Source organism: Balearica regulorum, chromosome 1, assembly GCF_011004875.1.
Source record: "Balearica regulorum gibbericeps isolate bBalReg1 chromosome 1, bBalReg1.pri, whole genome shotgun sequence".
Classification (NCBI taxonomy): Eukaryota; Metazoa; Chordata; class Aves; order Gruiformes; family Gruidae; genus Balearica; species Balearica regulorum.
This window is the reverse complement of record NC_046184.1, coordinates 89,201,519-89,227,015: the sequence shown is the minus strand read 5'-3', so window position 1 is coordinate 89,227,015 and position 25,497 is coordinate 89,201,519. Positions and strand designations below refer to the sequence as shown.

General features: G+C 43.1%; 1 protein-coding gene across 1 annotated transcript; it reads left to right on the top strand.

Moving 5' to 3' along the window:
• The first annotated feature begins 20 nt into the window (after window positions 1-20).
• On the top strand, window positions 21-25,497 carry CHD1L (chromodomain helicase DNA binding protein 1 like). The gene is made up of 23 exons (XM_075765189.1): window positions 21-196; window positions 1,551-1,663; window positions 2,445-2,551; window positions 3,826-3,940; window positions 5,788-5,819; window positions 7,862-7,943; window positions 9,193-9,355; window positions 9,690-9,845; window positions 11,056-11,148; window positions 11,605-11,701; window positions 13,162-13,235; window positions 14,342-14,452; window positions 16,054-16,168; window positions 16,566-16,719; window positions 17,817-17,982; window positions 19,305-19,450; window positions 19,812-19,975; window positions 20,407-20,615; window positions 22,784-22,882; window positions 23,636-23,706; window positions 23,961-24,075; window positions 24,322-24,430; window positions 25,145-25,497. The coding sequence occupies exons 1-23, from the start codon at window positions 100-102 to the stop codon at window positions 25,221-25,223; spliced, it is 2,667 nt and encodes an 888-aa protein (XP_075621304.1). The 5' UTR covers window positions 21-99; the 3' UTR covers window positions 25,224-25,497.

Below are 25,497 nucleotides of genomic sequence, written 5' to 3'. Positions count from 1 at the left end.
CCCGCGCACCGAGGGCGCCTGCGCCCTGCCTGGAGCTGAGGGAGGGGTGGCGGGAGCAGCGCGGTTGTCTGGCAGACCGGGCCTCCCCCGCCGCCCGTCATGTCCCGATTCCTCCAGGCGCTTCGCCGCGCCGCCAGCGCCCGGACGGGTGGTCTGGGCTTGGAGGAGGCGGACGTTTACCGGTGGGGTCTGACAGGTCAGCGGGCCGCTGCCGGTAGCCGGTCAGGCCCCAGGCTGCCCGGGGAGGCCATAGAGGGAGCGCGGGGCCGGGCCCCTTGCAGGCAGTGTCGGGGGAGCGGTGGCGCGCGTTGGGGATCGGTTTCTGTGAGAGGATCGCGGGCTGGGCGGGAGGCGGAGGCCCGGCTTCCCCTCTAACCCCAGCCGACCTGCTGCGGGCTGAGGGCACCGGCCCGCCCGGCCGCCCTGCGGCTGCCCAGTGCTGTGCGACTCTAATCGCGTGGGCCTTGTGTTAATAACCCTCAGGCATGAAATAAATAAAGGTGGCTCCCGGACCCGTAAAAGTGGGCTACAGCTGCTGCAGGGAACGTATTGCTGCCGTGCTTGCTGCTCCTTGCAAACCTTCCCCAGCTGCTTCAGTCACACGCTCCTTGGCTTTGCAGTTAGGTGGGTGGTTTAGGCCCCCGGGGGCTTGGCTGCCTGGGCCCAGGTTTTATTACTCCAGCGTCTGAGCACAGCCTTGGACACCTCTGTGCTTCGGGACCAGATCAACACGGGAGCGTTCATCGGCCTCAAAGTGGGTTGATGTTGAGTGTGAATGTTTTAAAGTGCTTTCCACTGCCTGAAAGGTAGATGTTAAAGGGGAGCGCCTGGGCTGTCCATCCTGCTTGCACATCTTCCTTAGCTGTGAGGAGCCCTTATTTCAATCCCTGTGCTCTTTGGGTTTGTGCTTCCTGAGGGCTGGTGAGTTATTTCACACAGTGACAATACACAGCACTTGAGTCCAGGTATAAGGAAAGATCTTGAGAACTCCTACTTGACTTGTTTTGTGTTTGTTGTGACATATTGTGTTGCGTAACAAGGATAGTAATGGTGGTAGTAGCTACAGTGACCTACGCTTGAGTCTGCCCTAGCTTTAGCATAGGAAAGCTGGAAAACATCCGGTTGAGAAATTATTATTATACAGTACCGTGTTCATATATTTCTGGTAGCCTAAAGCGTGTCCCTGGATGTAGTACTTGCATATTTGAAAAAGTGGCCGGAGCTGAAAATCAAGCTGTCTTTTAGGAATGCAAAGTAGCCACTTAATTAGCAGATTAGGTTCCTTGTACGGGCCTTTAGTGACTTGGGGCATTTTTGTGCATACAAGTTCCTGAATGTGGTTTAATTTAATGGGTTTGCTCTAACACCAGTGTCTCTGCTCTCCAGCAGGGTAAACCAGCTTCTGCTGAAAACTGGTGTGCTTTTCTTGCAAGGCAGTTGTTTAGGAAGTCCTGGTTGTGCAGGACCTGTTTCTGGTGGCTTCAAGGTATAACCGCATATGAGGTGTATTGGATAACTATGTAAATGTAACAAACTGCTTTTATTCCCAGGCATTAAGCTTCGTCCCTATCAGATAGAAGGTGTAAACTGGCTGGTGCAATGCTACAAAGTCCAGCATGGCTGTATCCTGGGAGATGAAATGGGTCTTGGGAAGACTTGTCAGGTGGGTTGACTTCTTTTTCTTCTGGAAAATGATGTTTGCCTAATTTAGCCCAATGTTTCTGCAGCATGAAAAGAAAAGCACCTTAATGATTGGCCTGTTAAGCAGCCCCATCCTGAAGTCCGTACTCAAAAGAGAGATCTTATTGTTTCTTTCATTCCTTAATCACTTAAAACCCCTTTTAGGTCCTAAGTGACACTCCAAAAAGGTTTCAGGGCTTTGTAAAAAGATGAGTGGTCATTTTACACAGACATCTGAATGTGTCATTCATGGTGCAAAGAGTTGAACGAACAATACACAGCCAGTAGAGAGAGGATGATGTTGTTTTGATGCACCTGCAGCAAGATGATTTTGGGGTTTGTCAACACATGGATTAAAATTTACGGGTGTAAATTTTTTCAGTGTGGCTTTTACTTTTTTGGTAAGTTTTTAAATGGGTTCCAGTTTTGTTGGAAAATGACTGTGCTTTGCTTCAGCCAATGGTATTCAATGGGTCTTAAATAACAAACTGGTAGTTTTAGAAAGTGATATATGGTAGATCTTTTTTGTGACTGTAGAGAATGGTCTTTGGAAAGAGGCTCCAATATTGAGGTCATTTTGGGGATCTAAGCTTTTTGTCATTGACGTTGGATCTCACTTGACATTCTCTTAGCTCTGCTTTGTGCTGGAGAACCTGTGGGAACCAGCTAAAAAGCTCAAGAAGGAGACAGTTTATGTAGATTCAGGCTATTTGGTTTAACCCTTTTTTTATTATTAAAAAAAACATGTTTTCCTTGCCTTCTAGACTATTTCTCTACTTCTTTATTTGACAAAAAATGTAATGAGCAAAGAGAGATTTCTGATACTTTGTCCTCTGTCTGTTCTGAGCAACTGGAAGGAGGAACTGGAGAGGTAAGTTTCAACAGTTTTCTGGCTCATCATATTCTTGCACAGCAAGTTACAAAGATTCTCTTCAAATGGGCTCAGTCTAACAGTTTTCTTCCTTTCAAAAGGAAAAAAAAAAGTAAAAAAGGAAGCTACTAAAACAACAAATCAATGCAATCATCACTTGCAGTTAATGTGCAGTATTTACAATGCCATGGTATACATGAATTCATCCAACTTACAGTATTGGCTGACTTTCAGCCTAAATGCCCCCACTAGCTCCTTGCGTTTTATTGATTTATAACCCTCCATGCTTAGCCTCTCTCAGGCAAAGTCTGCTGAAGACAGACAGGATTCTGTATAATGAAAGGTAAGACCCACGTTGAATAGTACCTTTCTTGGCATGCTCACATATGCATGCAAAATACATTACATCTGTGCATGCAGCCCATTTTCACTGGGGTGCAGTGACTGTGCCGTTGGCCCATTCGCTGTGCCCAGAATATGTACATTTTTAAGTTGGACCCCAAAGATTCCTTTTAAAATCTTTGCAGATTTTAAAGTTAGGGCAGAGAGATAAAGATGAGAACAGAAGTCTGTCTGTGTGGCTGTCAGGCGATGCTGTCTCTCAGCATCTGAAGTCATCCAGGTTACGTTCTGAAGTGAGCTGGCCTGATTTGGATAGACTTGCAGTTGGAATAGTTGACGGAAAGTGCATCCCTTCATAGATCAGCAGTGAACAGCTATCCAGAAGGAACATTAAGCAGATATCAGTGGTGGGACTAAATGAGGAAGAATTTTGTAGTCCCAAATCTTCCTCCATGGAACTGATTTTATCTGCTTTTAGACTATGAGGATAGATTTTTGAGGCCCTGACTTGGACCTGTTTGCTGCAGACATCGTTTGCCTTTATTTTAGCATGATTCAGGCCAATTATTTGGTCCCAACTGGGCAAACTGTATTCATTCACCTGCTTCTCATGAGCTTTTTCAGTTCAGTATAGCAGTTGGGCCGTGAGACTGGTTTTCAGTCATCTGCCTTGGACTGTGAGACCTAGGAGAACACAGTTTATTTGGGACTTGTCCAAAACAGAACCAGCAGCTGAGGTGCAGATTAATCAGGAAAGGGTTAGATTCAAAAGCTGAGACCTAGCCACATCTCACAGGAGGGTAGGATGTTCGGATAGGAGGTTCTCATTATTTGTGCAGTAGTTATGTTTGATAATGGTGTCCAGGGTCATAAACACATGAAAGGCTTAGCTTGGCTCACTGGTTTTCGCTCTGTCTTTCTCTTGACAACAGGTTTGCTCCAGGTCTTTCCTTTGTGACATACATAGGCAACAAGGAGGAGCGACCCAAACTGCAGCAGAACTTGAAAGAGCAATCTCACTTCCATGCACTTTTGACAACATATGAGGTACTTAATGTCTTTGTCACTTGAAAAGAGGGTTCAACTTTTTCCTCGCCTTTTCCATTCCACTGTACCACCCAGCTCATGCCTTGTCCTCTGTGCTCATCTCTAACCTTCCTTAGTGATTTTCTACTCTGTAACTCATTTCACCAACTCATCTAAGTTGTTGCAGTTTTTGTGTCCCTAAGATAATCTACTTTAACTCCAGCTTTACTGCACAGCTGTATCACACCTTGAGTAAAGAAAACAGACACATGTCCATCCATAACTAATGCTTCATGGTACCTGCATTGTCTTTGTATGGTGCCTTACAGACCTTCAACATTTAATAGAAGCGTACATATATGTGATGTTTATTAATATTCTATTAATCAGGCAATGCAAGAATGCTTAGAAAGAGTTTGCCTTTTTTTGTACCCTCTTCAGCATACCCTCCTGTCATGGTTTAGCCCCAGCCAGCAGCTGAGCACCATGCCACCACTCCCTCACTCCCCTCCACCTCTTTCCCCCCTGCCCCTTGCCCCTGCCTCTCCCCCCACCCCCAGTGGGATGGGGAAGAGAATGGGAAGGAAAAGACAAGACCTGGTGGGTTGGTATAAGGACAGTTTACTGGGATAGCAAAGGGAGAGGGGAAAACAAAACAAAACTACTTAACAGAGTATACAAAACTGGTGATACACAATGCAGTTTCTCACCTAAGGACCATACAACTCAGACCGCACGCTCAGACCCATCCGGAAAACGGACTGTCCTGGAAATGCTGCTGCCCCTCCACGGCTAGCCCCCCTTTTATACTGAGCATGATGTCACATGATATGGAATACCCCCTTTGGCTAGTTTGGGTCACCTGTCCTGTCTGTGTCCCCTCCCAACTCCTTGTGCACCCCCAGCCGTCCCACTGGCAAGGCAGTGTGAGAAGCAGAAAAGGCCTTGGCTCTGTGTAAGCACTGCTCAACAGCAACAGGTCCATAGAACAAAAACATCTCTATATTATCAACGCTGTCTCCAGCACAAAACCAAAACATAGCCCCATACTAGCTACTGTGAAGAAAATGAACCTTCTTAGCTGAAACCAGGACAACTCAGACAAAACTCTCATTCCTGGACTGCAAAATGGTGAGGTTCCTGTTGCAATTGATAGGACTTTGGGCTGAATCTGATCAGAGCTCTCCTGTCCTGCTGTAAATGGAACCAACCAGAATAGGGTTGCTTCCTTGATCACTGCTTTGGACTTTGCATGATCTGATGCTTAGTTATTATTTTTCTCTTATGAGTCAGTCCCACTCAGGTGTTACTTCATATCAGCACTTTGGTTTTATTTTAACAATCTCTTAACAAACACATCAGTTTGAAACTAGATGAAAACCATCTCTAACAGCTCCTTTTGTTTTGTTGTTTGGGTTTTTTTTCCCCTTTCTGTTTGCCCTTTTGCTTTCCCTCTCTTCAAGTATTTTACGGTCTTTTCCTGCTGGGAGCTGTGTGACCTATGCTGACTTCTCTGAACCTGAATCTGCTACCCACTCCTGCTTGTGCAATGTGGAAGAAGTCCTGAATGTGATAAATGGTGATGCTGAAGGTGCATGGTGTCTAACTGAGTGAGAAAGATATGAAAAACTTTATGGAGGTGAAGAGCATTTATGCTGTGTGTATATTTCCATTAATTCTCTGAGGTTCTGCTGCTGCTGTTTTGCCAGAGAAGAGTTAAAATGTAGGATCACAACAACTTGTGGTTACAATAGTTGTCATGTTACTTCCCTCCTCCATTCCACCATAGTTTGCAAGTAGACAAAAATATGTTCTATTTCTTAACTGATGTATTAACTTAAATTACAGTTCATTTCTTTTCATTACAGATTTGTCTGAAAGATGCGGCATTTCTAAAATGGTGAGTCTGGTTTTAATTTTTTCAAATTTAATTCTGCATGTCTGTCAGTGATTTCTTAAGTGTGTGTTTGTATGTGCATGAGATCCCATGCTTGTTTCACAAGAGCCAAAGATGTTCTTTGCTTGTGATTAGAGCTTTGCCTTTACCAACTTTCAGTGAAGAATCTTTAATGTCAGCTAAGATGTACGTGAACTTCCCCCAAAGACAGTTTTCAAGCCAGTTAACTCAAAAAAATTATGATACATAGTGGCTTATAGCAGTACACTAAATATCAGTCCAGAAGATTGATATTTAGAACAGAGGAGATCTTCAAAAGCTTCAGATCATAAAGGTATTAGATGTAAAATTTGCTGCAACTGATCTGCATTATACTATGGTGATCATGTGCTAATACCGTATCCTGAAGTTTATTGTCTTCTGCCACCAGTCAGAACTGTGGAGGGTTTATGGAGCATTATGTTTTCTATCAAGACTGATTATACAGCTGAAGTTCACCCTGTAGGAAGTGTTGTCATAGCCATGCAGGATTTTACGGAAGCCTACACTTCAAATGGGGAGGAATTTTCATATTTTTCAGTAATAACGCCGATGCCTTGCAATAGTGTTAAGTGCTGGGGGCACTTAGTGACAAATAGTGACAAATGTCACAATAGTGACAAATGCTGGGGGCAGCCAGATATCATGAATGGCTCAGGATCTTTGTAGGAGCAGAAACCCATTGGCCCCCACTGACACAGTTTTGGATCTCTCAGAACTAGTCAGGCCCACTATGGGTGCCCTGTTGTCTTTCTGGAAAGCACCTGCCCTTGGCCACTGGTGGAAACAGCAGGTTGTGCTGGATGAATGCATCGTGGTAGAAGCCAGGGCTTATGAAAGGTAGCCATGGCCATACTATCCTTACAGTTTCGTATCATGTCCTGCACTACTGCATATGACTCTGCTTATTTTGGAGCTTAGCCCTGCAAAACGTAGTACCCAGGGAGAGCAAGCAACTAGCCCTAGTATCACAGAAATGTCAGCTCCAGTGCAATTTCCTACTTCTGAAAAAGGTGGCTGCTAATCATTTGTACCTCATCCTGCATAGGAGCACTTGGAGAACTTTGTAAAGATGGGTCAGAGATATCAGATGTCTCACCACCACCACTCCTTACAAGCAGTGCAACAACACCAATGAGTTGAGCAAGAGTCCTGTTCTAATGTAATGTGGAGAGATTTAGTTGCTGAGCATGTAGAATAAGAATAATGACATTTCATTGTCCTGGTAGTGGAGAACCACTCTTAAATAGCAAAGAGGGGAATCAAGGGATACAGAAGAGCTACAGGGAGAATGTAGGTCCCTGTGATTCCAGCCTTCTTCTATTCCACTGGGAAGAGGAGTGTGTGGGTAGGAAAAGCTGGAGGGTATGCTTTCCCTCCCCTGCCTACCCATCAGCCAAACTTGGTCGTTCTGTGATGTGAAACCCTAGTGGTAAGCAGGCACAAACACAGAGGACTGAACAGATCTGTAGTTTATATTAAGCCTAGTGGATCTGCTAGGTCACCAGTGATTCTGCAGCCTACTTGATGACACACTGCATATAGCTGTATCAAGCCCAGACGGAGCTGAAGCTCCTGTCTTGGGTGATTTGCAAAAGGCTTGTAATCACTCTGTCATCACTACCTGATCATAGTTGTTAGGTTTTTGCACAGGTGCAAGGGCCCAGCTTCACATCTCTTTTGTTCCAAGTTGCAGACCTCCTTGAATGTTTGTCTAACTTGTCATTTTCCCCATAGAAATCGGGGTAGAGAGAGAAGCAACAAATTCAAGTGAATTTACTTAGTTTTGATTTCAGAAAAACTCATCCAGGCTAAAGCTAAGAAGCTGTGTTGGCTCTTAAAAACAAGGACTGGTGAATTCCTCCCACCATGCTTCTGATGTTTGCTTGTGGTTCATGGGGTAGGACCATCTCAAGTTCAGCCAAGCAGAGCTGCCACTTATTTCAGCCTTTTTGTACTAACAAGAATTAATTGTCTTCCCCTAACTGAAGATACTGTTTTTTCAGCTTTAACTGGGCTGCCTTGGTTGTAGATGAAGCTCACAGACTGAAAAACCAAAGTTCTCTGCTTTACAAAACGCTTTCTGAGGTAAAATAACTCGTCCATCTTTTAGTGTCTAAAGCCGTCTTTCTCTTCAGTGTAGCATACAGATTCTATGTTGCTCTGAATATTTATTAAGCTCTGGGCCACAACCAGTTGTCACCAGAGCTGATGAACAGATTCCCGTATTTAGTGGCAGACAGATAAAGGCCTGTCTTGTTGGCTTTGCATGGAGGTGGAGCTTATTTCTTATTCTGACTCATATTTGAGCTTGACACCTTGGAACAATATAAGAGACCAAAAAATGTAAAGCAGACAGACGGAGGGCTGAACCACAGCTGTGCTACTGAAACAGTAGGAATCTGGCTGACCTAAGACAATATAAAGTGACAAGAGGCTATCTCCAGCTCTGGGAGGGTGAAGGAACCCTTGCCTAGTTAATGGGACCTCGAGTCATGAACTGTTGACTTCCATTGTCCCATTAAATGGAGCTACCCTTTTTAAATTGAAATTAGTAGAATTGCTCCAGTTTCCAAAGCACCCTGCCAAAGTACAATGAATACCTGAATGAAGGATACACTTCTTGTCATGGCAGTGAAACATGGGCATTAGGTCTGGGCTGGCATCAGCAACAATGAACTACAGTACCTTAAAAAATAAATTTATTATTAAATACTTGAAAGTCTTACATGTTCTGGACGTATTGGCCATGATGTCTGTATTTCAGGAGCTTTGATTATAGTCACAAAGAAATCGGCATGATTTATGTTAGCTCTCCTCCTATTACCTAATTTGAGAGAAGACATATTTTTTCCAAGGTAACCATATTCCCCAAATCTCTTTACAAGGATTACTGTAAGCAACTTGGACCAGATAGTGTTGCTATTTGTCAGTTAGCCAACAAGTAGAAATGAAACATAGTCTTTTGCAGTTTCATTTCACTGTCCTATTCCGACAGCATTTTCCAGTCATCTCTCATTACCTAATACAAAGTATGCAGTATTGGACCATAGAGTGCAGGGATCTGAGAATTTTACTGGTGTCGGTTTTGCACTTTGTTCTTATTTTGCCTACATTGTCTTCCTTGCATTGGTGCCATCCTAGTCAGTTTGGTGGAGCTGTTTGACTGTCATGCTATACCTTGTGTTGGATGGTTTTGGCAGACATTTGCAGCATTCCATGGGCAGTTCTGTGCCACCTGTCATCTTTAAGTTGAGTGGCGTGGGTGGAGTTGTATATTAAGTAACTTTTCATTCCAGATATTTTCTCCTAATAATTTTGTTGCTGGTTCTTTCAGTTTTCAGTAGGCTTCAGCCTGCTACTCACAGGCACTCCAATCCAGAACAGCCTCCAGGAACTGTACTCCTTACTCAGCCTTATTGAGCCTGACATCTTTCCTAGGGAACAAGTGAAAGAGTTTGTTGAGTATTACCAAGCGATTGAAAAGGAGAGTGAGCCAGGTCAGTAATAAGCTATGTTGTTCTTCAGTCAGAACCAGCAGTTATCTTGGCTAGGAAACAGGCATGTTTTGTCCTCATTATTTGCTTTCTTTTAATGCTGACTAGCTCTAAAAGAAAGCCACTAAAAGTAATGATTACTTACCTTAATGTAGCTCTTAAGTATTTCAGATATGCAGCTATATTTTGGTTTCTCTGTAAAATTTGGCTTGAGTCATTTCACTAATAGATGTAAGGTTCCTCATACATTTCTTTTGAAAGTATAGTTGTGAAGGTACTGTATAAATTCCTTATATTTAATGCAGTAATCTCCTCTTTTTTCCCTGCCTCTGCATAGCCAAAGAATTGCACAATGTTCTGCAGCCGTTTTTGCTTCGAAGAGTCAAATCTGAGGTGGCTACAGAGCTGCCAAAGAAGGTGGAAGTGGTTCTGTACCATGGAATGTCAGCTCTGCAGAGGAAGTACTACAAGGCCATTTTGACAAAAGATCTAGGTAACTGAGGGTTTTGAATTCTATCAGTTAATTTTAAAAACAAAATTAATTCCTTTTGTAAATCTGTGTTCTGTTGTAGTGAACCAGAAGATACTTTGGCCTGCAGGATATGCATAGAATAAACATGCCAAATTCAGTGCTTTGGGCTGCTTGATTTGTGGTTTTAGCTTGTGGTAAAGTAAGATATATACGCATCTAGGGCTGAGCTGTTGCAGAGCTAGGGAGGGTCAGCTTCAGGATTGTGCTTCAGGCCAGCCTGTAATTAAAAATACTTACCAAGAGGTAAGGCTGCTCCTATCGCATGCTTTTGTGTTCAGACAAAAGGGTGGTACAAGATATTTTGGATCTGTGGATCTCTACAAATTTTCCAATAGTAGCACAGATGCCATAGAGCAAATTTAAACCTACTGGATGTAGATATGAGTTTCTTAGGAAGCCACGGGGCCATATAGACAATGCAGCCACAGACTCTTACCATAATAGCTGGCTCCGTGTCATTTCGCCTATGAACTAACTGTAACAAAGTATCCTGAGGTATGGGAGAGAACGTATTTGCTTCTCTCTGAATTCCTCCTCTTCCATCTATGTATGTGACATCATATGGCTTGCCAGTGCTTGTGTGTTGTAGGGAAAGTAAAACTGGGGGGGATGGAGACCCTTTGTTCTTCTAGGGCTAGCACTATGCATGAACATCACCAGGCAATCTGAACCTTCTTCTAAAGTCAGTGTATATGCACATTTTCTTTTTCTCCTCACAAAAATGCAACCCTTCTTAACTTCCTGCTTGCCCAGGAGATCTTGACTGTGCTGTATTACTTTTTTTGTTGGAAAATTCAAATGAACTGCACCAAAATTCTTTCACTATTTTTGATGATTTCTAGATCTATAATTCACTCTTAGAAAAATGACAGTGACTCTTTCCAGGAAATGCAGAAAGTTCCAGGGAGTTTGACAAAGCAGAGTAGTTTTCATCAGGGTCTTATTGTAAAGGCTTGTCCAAAAAAATGTGAGGGAAATTTTCTTTGGTCCATGAAAACAGATGTATTAGTCTTGAGATGGGAAATTCAAATGCAAATGTGATATGCAGAGAGAGATACTCCAGTGGTGAAGCACTGCAGAGCAGTGCTCAGTACCCAGCCATTCCCAGTCACACCTCTTGATGGAGCATGGGCTTTCCTGTTCAGTTCCTTTTCTGTGCTCTTCATTCCAGATGCTTTTGAAAGTGAAACAGGACGAAAGGTTACACTGCAGAATGTCTTAATTCAGCTTCGGAAGTGTGTTGCCCACCCATACCTTTTCAATGGTAAGAAAGTACTGTTCTCTCTCTTGAAATAGAAAAAAAAAAAGTTTCTTGATTTACACAGTGGTTTTCTATTATTCCTTGGCAGTGTAATGCTTAGAAGAAGCAAATAATAAACAATGATGTTGTACTTGAATCAATAGCAGCTGTGAGTTTGTGACCGGTTCCAACACACGACAGTTCATCAATAATGAGGAATAAAGTAGTGGACTGTGTGAAGTCTGAGTTTCTTACTGCAGGTCTCCACTTGTGCGTCTTCTCTCTCCTAAACGATGAAATCACAGTGCTTTGGGAACTGCTGAGGGTGTTCTTTAGAGACAGAGAATGGCCATCACTTCTCAAGCAAACATCATGGAGGTCTGCTTGGGAATAGTTGGCAATGCAGACACACTGAGGTTGACCACAGAGTTGTTACTGGCTTAGTATTATATCTGCTTTTGAAACTCCTTTCTGTTCCAGGTCTTGAACCAGAACCTTTTGAGATTGGAGACCATATTGTTGAAGCCAGTGGCAAGCTGTGTTTGTTGGATAAACTCCTTTCATTCTTGTATGCTGGGTATGTCATCTTGGGATGAGGAAGATAGGGTGGGGTTGACATAGGGAGAAGAGGTAACCTGAGAAGGCAAACTACCTTATTTAGCCATAGATTGAGCAGATATTCATCACAACGCAAGCAATAGCTTATTTATTGCATGTTACTGACTACCTGAAAGAAGTTATTTCAGTAGAAGGAGCTGCATTAGAGATGGTAGAGGAACCTCAAAGATTTTTGTAGCTTCCCTTTAAACATTTCTCAAAACACTTCACTAACTCTCTCACATGTTCTTATATTTGCCATATTAGGGAACCTGGGAGAATAACCATCTGACATGGTATTCAGCATATCTGGTTTGACCATGGGTTTCCTGAGAGTAGCTTCCAATGCATCATTGAGTTCCTTTGTGCTACCATGCCTGTATGAGCCCAGGAGGGCTCATACATAGCAAATGTGAAGAAGAAATTTGACTAGACCAAAAACCAAGAATAAGCTGAGACTTCAGCTTTGTGAATGGCATTCAGAACTACTTTTGTTGAGTTCTGGTGACTTCAGAACCTGGAACCCAAGGATGTTGGGTATTTACCTCCAGCTCTTAGATGGGAGGCAAATCAAACTGCAGTTTGCATTCTTGTGCAGTCTGTGAAGCAGTGCCTCCTGCATGATACAAATTTTACCTTCTTTTTTAATTGAGCTGCACTTTCCCTTTGTCATCTTCCAAAGGACAGAGCTTCAACAGACCTTGAGAAGTTCTGATGTGGTTGTGGAGGTCTTTGTTCTGCTGTATAGCACCTTGAGTGAGTGCCTCTCCCTTGAGTGTCTTTGCCACAGGCCCAGCCCTGTGCAAATTCTAGACTTGAAAATGCCTATGTTCTGTTCTACAGCAAAGTCTGATTTAAACAGAGCACTGTCTAAGGCCTAGAGCTGGGAGGGAGGAGAGTTGATTTCTCACTTAATGCACGATTGTAGGCAGAATTTGATCTTTGAGGGTCATTTGCTATAGGAGGAAATGGTCTACTGTCACAGAGATGCTGATATTACATTTTCCCAGCATTTAAAATGCTTTGTAGTGTGTGATTTGAGAGTAGTCTGGTGTGGCAGGTCATGTGGTAAGGAAGACCTCGTGATGCTAGGTTGAAGTTGAGGATCCTTTTAGATAGGTTCCTTTGGATCATCTCCAGGCTGCGTCCAGCCAGCAACAGAGCTGTGCCAGGGCCTTGTTACCTCTCTGTACCTCCATGCTCTAGACATGGCAAATGATGATGGCAGATGAAGTTAACTGGTTGTATTTGGATGTGGGGCTGAAAATGTGGTGAGGGAATGGGCCATGACTCTGCGAGGCTCAGTGTAGAGAGGTGGTGAGGCCTTGCTATATAACAGTGACTAACAGTGACTGGTTAAGCTATTGCAACCCCTCTACCATTCTATGAAATGCTGTCACAGTATGTTGAGGCTCATGGTGTCTCATGTTCTTCTTCCAGTGGCCACCGTGTCTTGCTCTTCTCTCAGATGACTCAACTACTTGATATCCTGCAAGACTACATGGACTATAGAGGTATGTTTTGCACACTTTGGCAGCAGAGGGCTTATCCTAATCATCTCTGCCATGTATTGTTGCTCTGATTTTGGTTGATCTGCCTGGGATGGAAAAGAGACTGTGCTGAGGATTTATTGCTTCTTAGTAGATAGAAACCATATTCTTGCAGTGGCGCTGTGAGTTGGAGGGTCTTGAGTTCAGCTCTTTGCTGTGTTACCACCTCCCTGAAATGAACTGGCACTTGAATGTTGTTCTTCAAAGTAGTGTCAGCTTTGGTTCCTTGATAGAATGGAGCTAACAGATGGTAGGACAGCAATGTTTTGTTATATACCTGTGTTCAATTATGTACCTGAGTCCTGAAGTAATTGCATTGAAGGCAGTAGGCTTGCTCTAGATTCAGTTTGTCCAGCACAGAACACAAATTGGGCCACATTCTTACCAGGAAATTAATTTTTGATTAAAACAGTTGTTGGCAGTGGGGCCCCAACATGTCTGCGAGGGCAGGTTGGATCAGACCATTTTTGGCAAGGTTAGCAAAGTGTTCTTGGGACATTTTCTTTTGTTTCAGTCCACATGGCTCTATGCCTACTCAGGATTTCCCATGAAAGAGGCTTTTGTTTGGTGTTTATGGTTTTGGAGAACTAATAATGCAGGATAAAGCCAAATGTAGGGCCATATCCCATACTGCTTGCTCACAGGAAAGCACACACTGAAGGCTGTGGGAGTTTGCATAAGGAGAATCCAATGGTTGTTGGCCTGTTTTGTGGGGCCAACAGCCAGCACAGCATAGTCTGAAATGGGACTGTGTGCTAATGTTCTTTTACTTTGGCTCTGAATTTTCCTGTTGTGTTTCCAAGCAGTAAATTAAATGCTAAGAGTCTCTATTTCAGACTCAGCTAAATTACCCTTTGCCGACAGTCAATATGGAAGTCGGGGTTGCTACTTCAGTTTATATGAGGTTTAACTGGGAAAGAATGAAGGAGTTGAAGGCAATAAAATGAGAATCAAGGCAGGAGGATTTAGCATAAAAAGATTCAGGACAGCTGTGAGACAATAGGGAATGAAGTAGGAGGGTAAGAGCATGGACAGAATTTCAGAAACATACATGTTGCTTGTTTGAAAAGGATACAGCTACGAGCGGCTGGACGGTTCTGTTAGAGGTGAAGAGAGACACCTTGCCATTAAGAACTTTGGTCAACAGCCCATCTTTATCTTCCTGCTGAGCACCAGAGCAGGTAAGTAAGGAAAGGAGAGACAAACAACCCATCTTGCTTCTGCACTCTTCTTTTGCTCTCCCTGGCAAGTTTTCAGGGAGTTCTGAATCCTACAGAGCCTTTTCATCTGGGGGATTTTTGAGGGAGACAAAACACATCCTGAACTTGGGTCTCTCAGCTAGGACATCTGGTTTCTGCGCTTTCCTTTCAGTAGCTGATGCCAAGATACTTTTCAATATTGCAGCCAATTGAGTTACTTTTTTTTATTCCAAGTCCCATAATGCCTGTCCCTGTGCCAGGTTGAGCTTAAGGAATCTCATTAGCATTTTATTTCTGCAAGCACCAGACTTTAGGTGGGAACAGACTTCCTTTAAGTAACCTGGTGGAATTGTTTCTCGAGTTTGTTGAACATGGACATGCTCTCTAGCTGGCAGACAGACTCAAGTGAGAGCCTTTTACCGTCCTGAGACTGCAAAGAACACCATGGGTCTGCCATCTGTGCTTCTTCCCCTCTTAGCTCCTGAGGCATATCTGCATCTTCTGCACAGTTTCAAATCTCCCTCTCTGTTCAAGCAAGTGCAGAGGCAGACTTCTGCTTGTCTCCAGAGGAGGGATCCACACTGCTTGATCTCAAGCATCAAACTTAAACTAAGTCTTCTTTTGGGCTTCTGATCAGACTTTCCGGATGAGCTTGGCTCCAATGATACTGCAGTGCACTGCCGGGAGTATGTAGAGAGACTGAAGAGAAGTGCCTGATGTAGGTGGTAGGAATAAATGCGTCTCTCGCCACAGTGCTGAACTCTCCCTGCCCATGTCATCCAGACTTAGGGTTGTTTTTTATTGCACGTTGCTATGTCTGGCCAAAGCATTTTGTATTCACCTGGGAACAGGTGTGCTAACAGTATTTCCATCGCTGTTGTGTTATGGACAGAGATTTTCAGGTACAGACTGTCTCCACTTGCAGGGATGTGTTAATTACAGTGAAGAGGTGCTTGGCATGAGCTGGAAGAAATGTAAGGCAGCAGGCTCCCCCTCTTTAACTACAGTACGTAGTTATAATAGCAGGTATTAAAAAAATATACAATTAACTGTATTTTTTTCTTTCATTCCAAACTCTAACCTCAAAAACTTTAAGTCATAAATACTTAGTCTCTGGTTATTGTATAGCTGGGCCTGGTGTTTTCCAGTGTTTGAGCAGCGTATTTACCAGTTGCTTCTGTGCTGCAGCCAAGTCGTGACTTGAGCAGTCCCTTGTAGCCTCAGCGAAGCCAACCCTTGCTGGGTTCATTTGCCTGTCAGCGGAGGAACATGTCTGTATTCATCAGTCTTGACAACCAGTCCCCTTTGCATTGGTTCACTTGCACCCTATCTTTTTTTACTACAGTACACAGTACTGCTCATTTTTGGGCTGTTGCAGGAACCTGGAAGCACAGAGAAGTGCAGAAATGGAAGGCTTACTTATCTTTTTAGATTCTTGCGAGACTCAGATTTGGGGTTGAGAGATGGATTAAATTAGATATAGCTGGTCAGATCTGACAGAACCTTGCACAGCATAAATTCCCCAGCTGCTCCTTTATTTTTTGCTGGTGACATATTTTGTGACCTTCTTTCTTTGTTCATAGGTGGAGTTGGCATGAACCTGACAGCAGCAGATACAGTTATTTTTACCGACAGTGATTTTAACCCACAAAATGACTTGCAAGCAATAGCACGAGCGCACCGGATTGGGCAGCACAAGTGAGAAATGTTGCTAGTTCTGGTTTGGTTGCTGACTCTCTTGGACTCTCAGTATTACTTTCCCTATCCCTTACCCTATAGGCAATGGAGGGTTACAGAACAACAGACTGAATATCAGAGAAGGAGAGCAGAGAGGATTTTATGTCTTTGTTTTTCTGTTGCAGCCTCATGCGGTCTTGTCCTTGTTATGTGTTTAGGGTGGGAGCTTTGTAGATTTGGAGGAGGAGAGAGAATCTGAAGGTTTGCTTGCACTTTTGCAGTGAGCATTTCTTGCTTTTTTTCCTCTATGAAAAGGAGTGGGTGAGGGGATAGTGTTGCATGCAAGGAAACAGCTTTAATGCCCTTCAAAAAAAAAAAAAAAGAGGAAGATAATAAGAATTTTCTTAAACTTTTCAAGACCTGTGAAAATTATCCGCTTGATTGGGCGAGATACGATTGAAGAAATAATCTACCGAAGAGCTACTTCTAAGCTTCAGCTGACAAATGCCATTGTAGAAGGGGGTCAGTTTGCTCTGGGAGCACCCAAGCCTCAGGGAGCAGCAGAGTTACAGGTAAAATAGAGCTATATCTTCAATTTGACTCCAGTAACATCTTTAGACATGTCCCAGAGTGTTTCTATATTTATTTCTGATATTAACCTAGCCAAACACTTATGTTTTGGGGGAGATCTGCATTGACATGCCAGCTTTTGCATGTCTTACGAACCAAAATGACATCCCAGGTCCAGACAAGATCTGATGTTTGAAGACACTTTTTACAATTTTGAGGTGCATCCATTGTTGAAAAAGGGTGTGTTTTCTTGGAGAAGAGGGGAAGGCAGAACCTCTCCTTGTTGTACTTGTTTATTTTTAATTATAACAGGTCTAAAGTGGAAGCTGGCTCATGGTTTCTAGAACTTATCTGTCTCTGGTACTTTTCTCTCACAAACAGAGCTGATGATAAGTACTTAGTCAGCTTTTGGTTGCTAGTCTGAAACTCAGTCAACCTTCTGTTGACCTCTTGGCAAATACAGTGTCTCAGGAGTCAGGGCATGATTTATAATTCGGACCTAAAAGCTGAGGTTTGAGAACTTGAGTTGAAAACCTCAAGCAAAGTGACATTTAGAGGAATATATCCCCTGTGTGCAGCTAAACCTGGGAGAAGTTTGGAATTAGTTTATCCTTTCCCCTGCCGCCTCCCTTCCCCACCCCATCAGTGTGTCTCTCAGCAATTAGAGTTTCCATGGGAGGAGTGGAACTGAGCCCATAGGAAATTCCATGCTGATATTTTTCTCCCCATGGATTTTTGTGGTATTTTAAGCTTTTGTTTTAAAGGAGTTGGGGGCAAAAACAAGCCTGGTCTTTCTGGCTATGAGGAAAGCTGCTTGAATGCAGTCAGGACAATGCTGTTTTGTCATTTAGCCCTGAAGAAAAATAACTGTTCAAGTCTGGATGAGTTATGTTTGAGGGAGATATGTTGTAGGGGCCTGTCCCATCAGGTGTTGGGAGAACTAAGAGTGTTAAAGCGTAAGTATTTTGACGGGTAACATTAAGGCTTAGATTTCTCCACTCGTACATCCTTTGTATTTAAGCCTGAGAAGCTCAAGACATTGGGATTGGCATGGAATTAGGAGATACTAATACTGAACTTCCCCTTCTCTTTGTTAAAGCTGAGTGAAATCTTGAAATTTGGCTTGGATAAATTGCTGTCCTCTGAGGGGAGTACTATACAGGATGTGGAGCTAGAAAACATCCTTGGAGAAACAAAAGGTGGGAAGTGGGTAATGGATGTTGTGCTGCCACAGAAAGAAGAGAGTGAAGAGGAGGATACAGAGAGTAAGTTAAGAATCTAAATACCTATGAAATGCATGACATTTGGGTGTTCTTAGAGAAGGCTTCCCAGGCAGGGGTGGCATTTTTCAGGCAACAAGAAGAAAAGCGGACGTGTAATTGAGTGACTTGGATTTTGTTTGTGGCCTATCCACAAACTTTATTTCCGAGCCTTTATTGGTCTTTTTCTTCTTTTTGTGTCCTTATTCGCCTATTTGTAAGATAATAGTAACAATACTTGCCCAGTTTGGTGGCTAGGGGGCTGAATTCCTTCATGTGCTTCAAATATTTTGAGACCTCAGATGAAATTCATGAGAAAAGGGGAAATATTCAAATTACAGATGCTGTTTTTCCCACAGAGAACCATTAAGATAGATCTACAATTTTAAAGATATAATGGTAACTTAAGGAAAGACTATATAGCAGGTGTTTTGTATTTACCTCCAAACAAAAGATTATTGGCCATAAAATCACAAATTAAAATGACCTTAAAACATTCCAAAATGTGAGTTAAGAAATACAGTCATGGAATCTAAACTAGATCAAACCTACTCTGTCTTCAGTACTCTACCTTCCAGTCCAAATGTCACACAATTGTGGTTTTTCATAGCTGCATGCTATATGAGAATAAATTCTAAGGATGCTTTCCCTCTTCTAGCATCATGGTGAGAAAGACTGAATTTCTGTTTTGAGTACACAGTAGCACTTAAATACAGATCTGTGACTGAAGCAGAAATATGGCCCTGCAGGTTAGGTATTTTCCGTCCTGCAGCAGTTGCCAGGAACAAGTAATTATTTGCTGAGAGTTAGCATCTGTTGGTAACTTAAAGATGAGCAGTAGTACCACACTGTGTAATAGTTATTGGGAAAATAGCTTACCTGATGAGCAGTAACTCTGAGCTGCTGGAGTTCTGTGTTTTTATTTTGTCTGGGAGCTCAAAATCAAAAGTTTGCTGTCCCTTTACAAGAGTTGCCTGTAACTAGATAGCAAAACTAAATGGATTCGCTACTGGCAGAGATGGGATGACCAAAGAGAACAGCAGTGGAGCCACAATTTAAAACAGTTAATTGACTAAAATAGGAAGAAAGATTCTTCACCAGTATAAATGACTTAAATGAAAAGCTTTTGCCTAAGGAAGCAAATCTTGATTCTCTTCTTTCTATATGATGCTGACAGTGGTCATGCAAAAAATGATGAGAGTGAACATCTTTTTCTGCTGAGGGTAAAACAATGTCACAGAGAAGCCAAATTTCTTTTGATCTTACTGTATGTTTTAGGTGTTAGTGGCTTTCAGTTCCTTTTTACACTTTGTAATTATTTTTTAAAGATCACATGTACGTGTATGAAGGCAAAGATTATTCAAAAGAACCCAGCAGAGAAGACAAAAAAGCATTTGATCAGCTTTTGGATCTTCAGAAAGCCTTGACTGAAGAGACAAGTAAGGAAGGGAGAGCTCTCCGGAACAAAGCAAACGTAAGTCAAAAGACATGACAAGGCACATGATGCTCTTTCATCTGCTTGTGGAAAATGAGACTGACAGTTTTCTCTCTTAACCTACAGCTTGTAGAAGGCGTGTTGAAAGATTTGGATGTCAATGTAGTAAAGTTGGCTCTCGAATCTGAGGGCCTGACAATTCAGCAATTCTGATAACAGATCAGAGATATGATATGCAGGGCACTCATATAAACTTAGGTCACAAAACCACATATTATGTGACAGTTGGGATCTGATGATTAAGACCTGTGGGCAAGTAGACAAATGGGAAAGCAGTGTAATTTAAGGTGGGCACCAGACATGGCTTTAAGATGAACAGTTTGTTTCCATGAAACTTCAGGCCCTTCTCACAGGCCTCCGGGAACAGTCAGCCAGGAGGAAGCACTTGTTGAGCGCAGAGGAGCTGGAGGCTAGGAGGAAGAAGCGCCAAGAAGCAGCAGCAAAAAGAGCAAGGCTCATGGAGGAAAAGAAGAAGGCAAAAGCAGAGGCAGAACACAAGAAAAAGTATGGTTTGTACTGCATCTGCTACTTGTAAGCTGACATCTGTTCAACTATATCTAGAAATGTGTGTCTGATTGATGAAAACAATGTCACCATTGGCCCTTATGTATTGGTCTGACATCTGTGACTCTGGCATGTGTCTTAACTTTCTCCTCCTTGTTTCCTACATGTTCTTCCTTTTCACCACCCTAAGTAGCTCCTTGCCTTTCGTCATATGCTCATTTTTTCCATGCCTGCAATTGGCTTCTCACACCAGCATGTGGCTTTTAATGTCACAGATAACAACCATGGTAAACTTTATTCCAGCCTAAAATAGGGGAGCGGAGAAGAGGGAATGCAAATCTGGGTCTCCTGTGTTTCACTGCAGTGATTTAAAACAAGGTGTGTCCCCCACCTTTGATTTTCATTGAATATCATCTCTTGTTTTGTTTCAGGGTGGCCTGGTGGGAGGCAAATCATTACACATCTACCTGCCTTCCTTCAGAGGAAAGTGACTCTGAGGAAGAGTTTGAGGGGGATGAGGCTGGGCTGAATGTGGATTTAGATTACAAAGATGCAGACCTGAACTATATCAAGTATGTCATGGGAGATGTCACCCATCCCAAAGCAGAAGAGGAGGATGCCATCATTGTACACTGCCTAGGTGGGACTTAAAACAACAGGAATGTTGTTGGGTGAGGTGGGCAAGGGGGCTGAATTGTCCCTACTAGCTCAATAGTTTGTAGTTCCTTTCCAGACTGAAATAATTTGTATTTGAGTCTGACTTAATCTTGACTGGTGTAGAGGCAATACAGCACAGTACCCATACAAGTACTAGCAAGGTATACATGGGTCTTTTCATGCCCTCTCTGGATTTATGGGTGAGCCTCTTGGAAAGTGCCTCTATAGTTTGAAATTTTATGTCTGTGGCCAAGTGGGGACAGTTCCTACTGAGAGCAGAACCTTTTGTTCATCCTGTGGAAGCTAGAAATTGAACTGAGATATTGAAAATCATCTCTCTTATACAGTCAGCAGAGAGAGACAGGCACTTCCAGAGGCTGAGGTCAGAGTTTCTCTATCTCAGCACTCACCTGAAACTGAGAAACTGACTGCTCATGGCTTGGACAGGCATACGCTTCACTGGGTAAAAAAACTGGCTGGATGGCCGGGCCCAAAGAGTTGTGGTGAATGGAGTTAAATCCAGTTGGTGGCTGATCACAAGTGGTGTTCCCCAGGGCTCAGTACTGGGGCCAGTTCTCTTTAATATCTCTATCAATGATCTGGACAAGAGAATTGAGTGCACCCTCAGTAGGTTTGCAGATGACACCAAGTTGGGTGGGAGTGTCGATCTGCTTGAGGGTCAGAAGGCTCTGCAGAGGGATCTGGACAGGCTGGATTGATGTGATGGATCGAGGCCAGCTGTATGAGGTTCAACAAGGCCAAGTGCTGGGTCCTGTACTTGGGTCACAACAACCCCATGCAGCGCTACAGGCTTGGGAAAGAGTGGCTGGAAAGCTGTCTGGTGGAAAGGACCTGGGGGTGTTGGTGAACAGCTGGCTGAATATGAGCCAGCAGTGTGCCCAGGTGGCCAAGAAGGCCAACAGCATCCTGGCTTGTATCAGCAATAATGTGGCCAGCAGGACCAGTGAGGTGATTGTCCCTCTGTGCTCGGCACTGGTGAGGCCGCACCTTGAATACTATGTTCAGTTTTGGGCCTCCCACTACCAGAAAGACTTTGAGGTGCTGGAGCATGTCCAAAGAAGGGCAACAAAGCTGGTGAAGGGTCTAGAGCACAAGTCTTAAGAGGAGTGGCTGAGGGAACCTGGGTTGTTTAGTCTGGAGGAGAGGAGGCTGAGGGGAGACCTTGCTCTCTACAACTACCCAAAAGAAGGTTGTAGCCAGGTGGGTGCTGGTCTCTTCTCCCAAGTAACAAGTGATAGTACAAGAGGAAATGGCCTCAAGTTGTTCCAGGGAAGGTTTAGATTAGATATTAGGAAAAATTTCTTCACCCAAAGGGTTGTCAATCATTGGAAAAGGCTGCCCAGGGAAGTGGGTGAGTCACTATCCCTGGAGGTATTTAAAAGGTGCATAAATGTGGTGCTTAGGGACATGGTTTAGTGGTGGACTTGGTAGTGCTAGGTTAACGGTTGGACTTGATGATCTCAAAGGTCTTTTCCAACCTAAACAATTCTATGATTCTATCAACACTGATAGTACAGAGGCTCTAGGCTAGTCTCCTAATTTAAGGGCCTCTGTTAAGACAGTAAACCTGAGGGAAAGAAATTCACATTACAGAGTTCCTCCTGGGTCAGTGTTGAAGCTGCTCTCTGACCAGGGCTAGAGCAGAACATTATAACCTGCTTTGGTTTATGTTGAACTCAGCACGAAACCTCATGTTTAAAGTGGAAATGCTGAGTAAAAGTGAAAGGCGGCAAATAACAAACATCTAATTGTGGGAAGCCCAAGGCACCAATCTGGGAACATACTAGGTGCATGCTCTATGCACCCATATGCGTATCTGTGAGGATACTGACAGGTTTATGTGCTCAATGCCACGGTTAGTGCTTCTTTGAGCATCCTCAGTGGACAGTAAGAAGGAATTTTTTCCACAGAGTTTTTTTCAGGGAACTGTGACAAGTTTGTATTTCTCAAGGGCTGAGGTTTATCCTCTAGGATGGTCCCTTGAGTACTGGTTGACTTCAGTTCATGTGTGGTTCCAATATCTGTTTTGAGTAATAATTTGTAGGATTTGTACAGAGTAGGTCCCTTTCCTGCAGGGTTGGTTTTCAACCTCACTTTCTAAAAAGAGTCTAACTTGCCCTTTTATTCTAGATGACTCCGGCCGCTGGGGAAGGGGTGGTTTATTTACAGCTCTGGAGGCTCGTTCTGATCAGCCAAGGAAAATATATGAGATGGCAGGAAAGATGAAAGGTAAGAGATTAAAAAATGACCTTAGGCCAAGATACTCAAAAGAGCTTAAATCCTACTGATGTTGCAGGAGTGAGGTGCCTGGATACCTTGATGGTCATGTTTTTTTCTTCTTTCTCTAGATATCCCTAGCTCTGAAAGTAGTAATACAGTGAGTGCTTTGACTTGACTTGTTTGGAGTGTGAGAACTCTGCATAGGGGTTGGTCATTCCGATCCATGCTGCAAGTCATAAAAAAAAGAAAAAAGAAAAAAACGAACTTGTTCATTATTCACAGGATGTTTTTCACTGTATAAGAGTACTGCATTTTCTGTCAAAGTGCTTTTAAGAAGGATGAAAGACACCTCAGACAGTCCTCAGCTGAGCTTTTGGTTCCCTCCAAGCACAAATCTTCTCCTAAGCATGTATGAGCAGTTTTGAGCTACCTGCAGCTGGTGAGGAATGCACATCTTGCTGTAAGGTGGACCTGTTGGGGTTTTTTTCTAATTTCCTGGGAGATGCTTTCTTCTTGTTCCAGTGTCTCTCTTTCCATTTGCAGTCTTTAGATGGGATGTGTGTGTCTGTCTGTTTGCCTCGGGAGTAACGTCTGTCTTGCTTCCCTGGGAAAAGGGTCTGATTCTGCGGAAACCATCATGAGGAGATAAAGAAAGCCAAGGAGAATACTACAGAATGTGACAGTGAAATCACTGCTGCATTGACTGCCTGTTGACTCTTCAGGACTGATTTTTTTGTTGTTCTGTTCTTGTTTTCTGGACAGACCTGGAGTTAGGAGGAACCCTATTATTCCCCATTGATGATAAAAAATCCAGGAAAAAAGGACAAGACCTGGTGAGAATGAGAAGCTCATTTTTGTGTTGCTCTGTCCACATGTTTTTGAAGCTGCATGAAATGAACATTATGTCTTTCCCAATAATAGTGGCACTGAATACTGAACATGGCTAAGTTGCAGTTAAACATTAGAGAAAAGGAGATTCTTCTTCTCACTTATTAAAGCTAATAGTAATGCAGTTTTCCAGCAGCTATCACTGTGTCTCTTAGCGCTGTATATAGACTCCCTTTCATTTTTTGTGTTTTCTCCTTAGTTGGCCTTGCTTGTAGCGCAGCACCGGGATCGGTCCAACAACTTGTCTGGCATTAAGCTGTCTGCTTTGGAAAAGGGCCTGAAGAAGATTTATTTAGCAGCCAAGAAAAGGCATGGTAAGTGTCTGTGCAGAACAGTGAATTCTTACATGTTGATTGCACCTAAAGATGATGACCAATTTACACCTCTCCTGTACTGTTTTTTTCTGAAGTGAAGTAAGAGTGAGATCTCCATGGCAGATATGTTGTGGTCCAAAATATTTCTTTTGTTCTTGTTGGGTAGCTTGAAGTCCTTATCTAGATTGCTTTCTATACGTGTATCTTGTCCTAAAGAGTGTGCACTCTCTGTTCCCTCCTTCTCAGCATCAGTGCATCTTCCACGTATTGGGTATGCAACAAAAGGTTTCAACTGGTATGGTACCGAGCGGCTCATCCGAAAATATTTGGCAACACGGGGTATCCCCACTCTTATGTATCCTTTTGGAGTATGTCTTACTTTGTTCACAATCTAATATTGAAATGATCCCCTAAATATCTTGGTGAATGCAAAGCAAGGAAGCAAGACAAGGCACAGATGCCACAGTCCAGCTGAAAACTTGGTTTCTCTGACTTTGCTGTCATCCAGGTACTCATTCCACAGTGAGAACTGTGATAATGACAGATTAGTGTGATTTCAGTATGCCTGTCAGAATCTGTTGGAACTAGATGCTAGTCTTCTGTTGACAGCCATCGACTTACCTGTATATGCCACGTCTGTGGGGGAGATGACTGGAATTTCAGAATAATGGAAGTGACTCAGAAAGTAGCAAAAGTGAGAATGTGGAAAAAAAACCCCCATCACATTACCGTGTTCCAGGCAAGTGATAACCTGCTTCCTTGGCTGAATATGGTGGAGCTGGTGTGTGTTAAGACAGGCTCTCATAACAAAACAGCTCACCGCTTTCACTTTCCAGGAAAGGAAACAGAGGTTTACAAGGAGGCTCTGGGTTTGTTTTTTTTTTTTTTTGCTTCTCTAGGAAGGCATGCATTTGCTATACTGCCACTGTCAGCAATTCTGTGAAATTGAAAACCTCAAAGACAATGGTATTTAGACCATTTCTGTCTCCTTCCTTGGTGAATCTCTTAGTGGACATGTTATCTGGCATTCCTTGACACTTGACAGCATTTCCTTGACACTTCTTATTAGATACTACTTCCCTAGGAATAAAGGCTCTTCCTCTGCTTCACAACCATATTCATCTTCAATGACAGTCTCAAAGCCATGAAGATGCAGTAATTTAATTGAGAAACCTGTGCAAAAAGCCAAGGATCTTTTCAACATCACGCAGACAGTCTGTATGCATCCATTTCAGAAACATGGCTTACACAGCCATGATTTGCCCCTGCATCTCTCTGACTATTGGCTAGAACGTTTACATATTGTCAGTGCTGTGGAGAGGAATGAGACTGCTTCAGAGTTCAAAGAATCTTTGGATAAGGATGTTGACTCAATCCCAGATCTGTTTTGGAGATGGAAAATAAAACTTTTACTGATGGTCA

Coding starts and splice junctions, on each gene's coding strand:
- CHD1L (XM_075765189.1), top strand. CDS start 100: ATGTCCCGATTCCTCCAGGCGCTTCGCCGCGCCGCCAGCGCCCGGACG. Junction 9,846..11,055: donor CATTTTGACAAAAGATCTAG/GTAACTGAGGGT, acceptor TCTTCATTCCAG/ATGCTTTTGAAAGTGAAACA. Junction 22,883..23,635: donor GATGGCAGGAAAGATGAAAG/GTAAGAGATTAA, acceptor TTTTCTGGACAG/ACCTGGAGTTAGGAGGAACC.